The sequence below is a fragment of the Macrotis lagotis genome, chromosome 8, assembly GCF_037893015.1.
Source record: "Macrotis lagotis isolate mMagLag1 chromosome 8, bilby.v1.9.chrom.fasta, whole genome shotgun sequence".
NCBI lineage: Eukaryota > Metazoa > Chordata > Mammalia > Peramelemorphia > Peramelidae > Macrotis > Macrotis lagotis.
In genome coordinates, this window is record NC_133665.1 from 60,663,029 (window position 1) to 60,670,836 (window position 7,808).

The 7,808-nt window shown below is 49.5% G+C and overlaps 2 protein-coding genes across 3 annotated transcripts; one reads left to right on the forward strand and one right to left on the reverse strand.

The window, feature by feature from the left end:
- The first annotated feature begins 204 nt into the window (after positions 1 to 204).
- Positions 205 to 1,872, forward strand: ASPHD1 (aspartate beta-hydroxylase domain containing 1). Its single transcript, XM_074196006.1, has 3 exons — positions 205 to 1,285; positions 1,409 to 1,522; positions 1,648 to 1,872. The coding sequence occupies exons 1-3, from the start codon at positions 550 to 552 to the stop codon at positions 1,755 to 1,757; spliced, it is 960 nt and encodes a 319-aa protein (XP_074052107.1). The 5' UTR covers positions 205 to 549; the 3' UTR covers positions 1,758 to 1,872.
- Positions 1,873 to 2,268: 396 nt separating this feature from the next.
- KCTD13 (potassium channel tetramerization domain containing 13) lies at positions 2,269 to 7,382 on the reverse strand. 2 transcript variants are annotated; one of them, XM_074197302.1, is made up of 6 exons: positions 6,921 to 7,379; positions 5,342 to 5,511; positions 4,231 to 4,320; positions 4,090 to 4,142; positions 3,672 to 3,867; positions 2,269 to 3,184 (listed from the first exon to the last, which is right to left on the reverse strand). In XM_074197302.1, exons 1-6 carry the CDS (start codon positions 7,195 to 7,197, stop codon positions 2,948 to 2,950), a joined length of 1,023 nt encoding a protein of 340 aa, XP_074053403.1. In that variant the 5' UTR covers positions 7,198 to 7,379; the 3' UTR covers positions 2,269 to 2,947. The 2 variants fall into 2 exon arrangements, with proteins under 2 accessions (XP_074053403.1, XP_074053404.1); XM_074197303.1 differs by having other exon boundaries at positions 3,052 to 3,180; positions 6,921 to 7,382.
- Between the last annotated feature and the right edge of the window lie 426 nt (positions 7,383 to 7,808).

Consider the following 7,808-nt stretch of genomic DNA (forward strand, 5'->3'; position numbering starts at 1 on the left):
CCCCGCCCCTCCCTTGCCTCGCCTCCTTCCCACTCCTCTTTCCCTTCCTGACGCAAGAGTATCCCCGAGATGCGGCTGCCTCGGGTGGGCCCGAAGTGATGGGCGCGGGGGTGGGAAGGGGGAGAAGGTGACGTCAGGGTGAGTGGGAAAGGAGGGGGAGACAGGAGGGAAAAGTGCTAGAGCGGAGGAAAGGGGAGGGGAGAAGGCAAGAGAGGCGAGAGGTGGGAAGGACTGGAGAAGGGCTGTGGAAGGAAGGTGGTGGCTGCTGCAGGGGACCGGGATCCATCTCAGGATCTGAGGGCTGCACGATGAGGTGGCACAGGAACTGCTGATGGAGGAAGAGAGGAACTGAAAAGTGGAAGCAGGACCGTGGAGGCAGAAGCCCCAGAAAAGAGGGGCCAGGAAGAAGTGATGGGGAATGAGGAAGACAGCATGGAGTAACCTGAGAGGTTGCCACAGGAGAGAGCTGGTAGGGTAGGGTAAGGAAGGAAGCAGATACAGGGAATGCCTGGGGCCTTTTGACTAGATTCCCTCACCCCTCTTTCCACCATGCCCCCTTGGCCCCTACCCCTGGCCTGCCCAGCCCTCACTCTGATCCTTGGGGCCCTTACTTCCCTCTTCCTCTGGTACTGTTATCGACTGGGCTCTCAGGACACCCCAATCCCTGGGGCAGGGGGTGCTAGCAGAGGTGGGGTTGGAATTGGGAGAGGTTCTGAGACAGGAGGTCAAGGCCCAGGGATCACCAGGGAGCCTGGTGATGGGACTGGGGCAGAAGGCCTTGTGAGTCGGAGGCTTCGGGCCTATGCCCAGCGTTACTCCTGGGCCGGGATGGGGCGGGTGAGGCGGGCAGCTCAGGGTAGCAGCAGCCTTGGTGGAGGGCCAGGGATCCAACGCCCAGCTCTGCTCTTTTTGCCCGACCTTCCTTCTGCTCCATTTGTGCCCCGGGATGCCCAGCGACATGATGTGGAGCTCCTAGAGAGTAGTTTCCCTGCCATTCTTCGGGACTTTGGAACTGTGAGCTGGGATTTCTCAGGGACATCTTCTCCACCCCGGGGATGGTCTCCTCCTTTGGCCCCCGGTTGCCATCAGTTCCTACTCTACAGGGCTGGTAGATGCCAGCCAAATAACTGCCGACGCTGCCCAGGGGCTTATCGGGCTCTTAGAGGACTAAGAAGCTTTGTGAGTGCTAATTCTTTTGGCAATGCTGGCTTTTCTGTTCTTCTGCCCGGAGCTAGACTTGAGGGGCGCTGTGGACCCACCAATGCTCGTGTTCGTTGTCACTTGGGTAAGTAGTATCAAGGATATTTAGGTCTAACTAGGGGCAAAATGGAAGGTTATAAGTCTATTTGGGGAAGTGATGGGAATGTCTGAGTTGAGACTCCTCTTTTACCTGGGTCTTCTCCAACAGGCCTGAAGATTCCCCCTGGATGTGAATTAGTTGTTGGGGGCGAGCCTCAATGCTGGTCTGAAGGACACTGCTTGCTGGTGGATGATTCTTTCCTGCATACTGCAGCTCACAATGGTAACCAGGACACCAGAGTTTTGCAAAAAAAAAGGGATTTGGAAGTCTAGAGGGGGTGATTGACCAAATCTGGAACTTGAGGATAAAAGTATTGACTTGAATCCAATGCTTCCTTTCGTCTCCAGGCTCTCAAGAAGATGGACCTCGTGTGGTCTTCATTGTTGACCTTTGGCATCCTAATGTAGCTGGAGCTGAGAGACAAGCTCTTGATTTTGTCTTCGCACCTGACCCATGAAGAGAAATTTGATGACCCAATATCCCCCCAATCTTCTGTGAACCACTGACACACTGGACTTCGGCAGCTTGATGTGATGTTATCTGTCTCTCACCTCTGGTGCTGCTGAGTGTCATGGGAGGGGGGGAGGGGAGAGGCATGCAGAAGTAAGGAGTTGGCATATCCAAGAACTGAAATACAAATTTACAATAATCCTTAAATCCTGGCAATATCCTTTCACAACACACAAGAAAGGGGCACTTAAAACTCTTAAGGTTGGGTAGTTTCAGATGCAGTAAAATATAATACAAAGAACACTACACTTGAAGTGAAAAGACCCTGTTTCTAGGCTTACTTCTGCCACTAAACTTTGGCTGCTGGGCAAATCATTTCACCTCCTGGGATTCAGTTTACATTTCTGAAATGATTGGATTGGACTAGATAACCTAAGTTCCTTTCAACTCTACAAATAAGTGAAACTTCTCTATCCTTCCCCTGTCTTCTTTCATCCATACCCAACAAAATGAACCCCAATCTGTCAAAGAAACCAAGTTTATCCTTGCAATTCAATTTTATTTCAATAATTTAATAGAAAATTAAAATAAATAATAAGAAACAAGTAGATGAGGAGAGGTCAGGTTGGGAAAATCACAGGCCACCACAGTACCCAATTTAAGAAGGGCCAGGGGCCAGGGACAGGACCGTAGGTAAAATGGTTGTAAAACATACAGGGGTAAAAGGAGTATGCTTGGAATGTAACAGATGGTTAAGATCATGAGAAAAACTTTGGCACATAATACATACTAAGAGGAAGTGAAAACCTGGGCAGAACCAAAAATCTGAAACTTGTATCTCTGATGGATTCAAAGATAGGGGAATGTAAGAACTGGAAGTAGGGAGAAAGTAAAGTAAATGGGACATCATATCCAAGTGGTCTGGAGGGAGTAAATATAACAAATGTGACATTTTGGGAAGCATTGGAGGATGTGCCTTGGAATGTACCATGTTGTTGACGGGCTTGAAGTAATAAGGAGGATAAAAGGGGCTAAATGTACCGTATCATAAATCTGAAATATTGAGTGGAAAGAAGAAACCCACGACTTGACCAGCAAAGCCGGGGCAGAAGTCATGGGAAAGGAGAGAATAGAAGCATTATGGTGGAGGTAACAATAAGAAGGGAGAACAAGTTCAAGGGTGGGGTAGGTGAAAGGTCAGTCTTTGAAGACAGCCTGTTGGCCATGGGGTCGTTCATCATGAGTAATGTGTCGTCTGACATGAATCCTTCGAACTCGATGCTCTCGTCCATCTTCATCTTCTCCCCGTCCAGCCCCACCTCCTCCAGCAGCACCCCCAGTGGCCTCTAGGAGAGCAGGATCAGGCCCCCGGGGTGTCTCATAAATCAGAATATTCAATGTTTCTTCAAAGATCCTTGCCTCTGGGAATTCTACCTGGAGGGAGGCAGATACCAAAGTTGGCAACAGCTTGTCCTATCTCTGAGCAGTTCTGGCCTCATCAAAAGTGTGTGTGTGTGTGTGGGGGGGGCAGTTAGGTAATAGTTAAGTAATGCATTAGATAAAGCATTGGCCCTGGAGTCAGAAGGACCTGAGCTGAAATCTGGTCTGCAACAACAATTACCTGTGTGATCTTGGGCAAGTCTCAAACCCCATTGCTTTGCAAAAACCAAAAAAAAAAAAAAAAAAAAAAAGTAGAGGGAAGGGGAGTGGGAGAAAGAGAGGAAGGAGAGAGATTGAGAGAGAAAAGAAGGATGGATGGAGAGATGGAGGGATAGATAAAGGGAGAGGAGTGCAGTTCCATCCCTAAAACCACCTCATTGTCATTGAAGTTTCTTCCTCCCCTAAACACATAGAAAACCTTAACAGCTTAGAGTACTAAATTATACCTCTCCCACCCTCAAACCTCAGGCTCATCCCTCACCTTAGTTTGCTTCTTTTCAGTGGCATAGACAATGGAGGTACAGCAGACTTCAGCAATCTTTCGGCCCTGTCCATAAAAAGACCAGCAGCAGATCTCATCACCCAGCACATCTTTGAGAAAGAGTAGCCGCCCATGGAAGCGTAATGCCAGCTTGTCGAACAGCTCAATGTTCTTTAGCAGGTTGTCGTCTGAAGTGCTAGGGGATTGGAAAGGTGGGTAGCAAAAGACAGTCAAATTCCAGCACCCAAAACAAATGACTTTAAGCTCATCAAACCTAAGTTAGAATTCTGGGCACTGAGAGTGGAGACTGAAAGAAAGGAACCTGGGGAGTTCCTAAAGAGACTGAGGTCATGGCCTGTTCAGAAAGAAGACAGGGTTGAGAAATGAAGGATTGGGTCAAGTTCAGGATCCCCCTCACCTGGTGTAGGAATATTTGTTGTTACTTCGATTGTGCAGCAGCTTCACCACTGGCTGAGGGGGAAGAAAGAAAGGACAGAAGGGGGGAAAGGGTCAGGCTCAGTTCACAAAAGTCATCCCTTCCCTCAAGCTAGTGTCCCACCTTAGATGTGCTAGCCAGAAGCTGCTGCTCCTCCCGTGGAGATGTTACCATTGGGATAAGGCAGAGTGGGGAAAGGCTCTCACTCTTTTGCTGGAGAAAAAGAAAAGAGATTAGTTGCCTCTTAACAGAGTAGAGGAAGGAGGCAAAATGGTAAGTAGGGCTTAAGCATCAAGGGAAACCCAGGCACCCCCACTTCTCCCTATCACTCAGGACTAGGACTCTTTTCAGAGCCCCAAGGAGAAGGAGCTCTGAGAAATTAAATCAGAGCATGAAAAGCACATAATGCAATGGAAAGGACAATGAGATATAATCCTGATTCTGCCTCTTATTGTTGATTGAAATAGAGTAAGTGACTTTATCTACCTCTCAGTATACTTCCATATCTGTGAAAGAAGGAAAATAATGAGCCTGATTGCTCAACAGATTACTTTGGGTTATATATGAACTTCTGAACATGCTATAGAAATAAACTGTTTCAAACTTAGTGCCATTTTACATGTTCTTAAAAACAGCACTAAGACACCTTATATGCTATCACAGAATGAAAGGCAATTCAGACAAGATCCTGGACATCAGGAATCCAGAGTTCAGGGTCTGGCTCTGACATCAGATGTGTCAAAATCATTTCACCTTCCTGAGCCTCACTTTCCTCAACTTTCACTCTACTTCATGGACTTTTTTTTTTTAGATTGGAGTGTTACTTTATAATCCTTAAAAGTATTATATAAATATGAATTATTCTTGTCAGTGTTGGAAGGGATGTTAGAACTAGTGTCATTTATCCGTTTCATGAGCAACTGAGGTCCAGAGAGGTTTAAAAAACTTGCTAATGGGAATATGACACCAGGATGAGAGCACAGTGTTCCCAAAAGAGTAGTCCACAAGCCCCGGGGGTTCCCTTACTCACATATCCCTCCCTGCAGTTTATTTTTTCATATCAATTCTACTCATTCCATCTTGGCTACTACTTCAGATAACATGAGATAGGAAGCAAATAAGGGATGGAACAGTGTGGGAGGGAACAGACTGGAGACAAAAGAGTTTTCTTCTGTGTCCTTCAAGGGTCAACAAACAGAAACAGGTAACAAGGTGGAAGGACATGTGGTCTCACCTGTAGAGCTAACTGGCAATCCTCAGCTAGCCCTTGCACCAAATAGTACCGTGCTTCACCCAATAGTTCACCCAGCTCCCGAGGGCCCTCTGGAAGCGGCACTGACCCATCTCGAAGGTAGTTCAGGATTGTCCCAAAATGACGCCCACTCCTGTCAATCAGCACCCAACCTGGGGGGGGGAGAAAGAAGAGAGAAATTTTCCTTGTGATTTCCAATAATTTCCATGCCTAACAAATATAAATTCTTCCCTCAAAAAACTGCCTTTTCTCTAGAAGACATCTATCAATGTCCTAAGTATAAACTATTAATACTTACAGAAAAGACTTGGTAATTTTATTAATGATGATTCTTCCATACTTTTATAAGTTCCATAGGCTTCACTTTTTTTTTAAATTTTGCAAGGTAGTGGGGTTAAGTGGCTTGCCCAAAGCCACATAGCTAGGTAATTAAGTGTCTGAGGCCGGATTTGAACTCAGATCCCCCTGACTCCAGGGCTGGTGCTCTATCCACTGTGCCACCTAGCTGCCCCCAGGCTTCACTTTTTGATGGAGGTTGGTAGCTAACCTAAAAAAGTGAAAATACTCAGGACCTATCCCTCCTTGAGTTACCAGAGACAAAGTAACCACTGAGCTAAGCAAAAATTCTTCCTAAATCAGCAAGACTTTGTGTCAACATTATCCAAACTCTTAATATATATTCCTTCAATGTGTATCTTCCCCTTTTTCTTCTAATGGGAGCAGGTACACAGCAAAGCCTACCACTCCCACTACTCAATTCCTGGGATTCTATAGGGATAAAGGCATAATCCTGTCCTTTGGCAGCATATGGAACAGCTGCTTTTATTCTTTATTCAATGATCATTTTCCCCTCCCCCAAAGCAGAGCTGTAGCATTACTTCACTCTCCACCCCCAAGAAATAGATCTACTAGCAGCTGTCTTCCCTTTCATTCTTGCTGTGAAGGGTTCACCCCTGCCTCTTGAGACAAGTAGGCATTACCATTGGCCCTTTTAACCATACTGAGGTTGGGTTAAAATGCCTTTAATTTTGCATTCCTGCCAAAGGGAAGAACCCTACACAGTTGGCCCATCTGTCTCTCTCCAGTAGTAATAATTTCTTTGTCTAACAAATTTAACCCCTTTCCCCCCAAAAGACTGCCCTGTACCTAGATGGCTGTCTTAAAAGTAAACTTGAAGAAAAGCCTTGGTAATTTTTGGTTAATGATTTCTCCTTACTATAACCAGCTCCTTTAGATAGAGGCTACTTGCAAATGCCCGAGTACCTTTCCCACTTTTTATTACTGCAATTTTGAGGTTAGACCCAAACACCATCCATCTGTGCAAAAGATATTTAAAGTAGAGGTTTTTAGAGAAAAAAAAAAGAAAGCATTGTACACGATGAGGAAAGGGAGGCTCCAAGGAGTTAAAGTGACTTCCTCCCGGCCACACGGGCTGGCGGTAGAGTCAGGCCTCGACCCCGCTTCACACTGTCTTTTCGGGGAGCACCTAGAGATGCGTTAGATGAGCAGGGCGCCCCGTGGCCCCCAGGGGCTCTGCGGCCCCGGCCCCGAGCCCGGGTACCTTCCGAGTCTGTGAGCACCTCCATGCGGCCACTGAACATAGCTTTGAGCATGGTGTCCTGCTTGGTCAGGGTCTGCAGGGTGGTGTAGTGCAGCGAGCCCCCCACGTTCAGCTTCACGTACTTGCTGCTGGGGCTCAGCGGCTTGAGGTCGTAGGTCGCGCCCCCGCCCGCCGCCCCGGGGGGAGGCGGGGGGGGAGGCAGCGACGGGCCCGGGGGCTCGGGCCCCCCGGGGGAGGGGGCGGCCGGGGAGCCCGCGCCCGTGGCCTCCGCCGACATGCCGGCCGCTCCCGCCCGGGGCGGCGGCGGCAACCGCGGCCGCAGCAGCAGCAGCGCCGGGGCGGCCGCAAAATCACTCCCGCCCAGGCCCCGGGCCACCCCCTCCCCCGGCCCCTATCCTAGCCGCAACCTCTGACCCTCGACCTCCGACCCAGCCCGGCCCTCTAATTCCCCACCCCGCCTCCCCCCACCCCTACCCCCTCCCCCTCCCGCCCGCCCACCCCGCTCGCCCCCAGCTACGCCCCCGCCCCAACTCGGCTCTAGTCGGCTCCCGGACCCCTCCGCCGCCCCATCTCGGCAGCGCTGCCCGGAAGTTAGGAGCTGACGCAGACCACGCAGACCACGCAAACGTGCGGCGACTTCCCGAGGAGCAGAGCAGGAAGAAGAAAGGGAGCATGCGCACTGGCGGCCGGAACGGTTGGACTCTCGAGCGCCTCCCCGAAGACCCTTGGCTTTCCCGGCGCCGGGTGTGGGAAGGAGGTCGCGGCCGGGCCCGCGGGGCCGAGAGGGAGGGGCCGGCCGACTCGTGGTCCCTGCTTTCCGGAAGAATTTGTCAAACGAAAACAAACAAACAAACCAAAGGACAGAAACCCCATTGTGCCTCAGGCAGA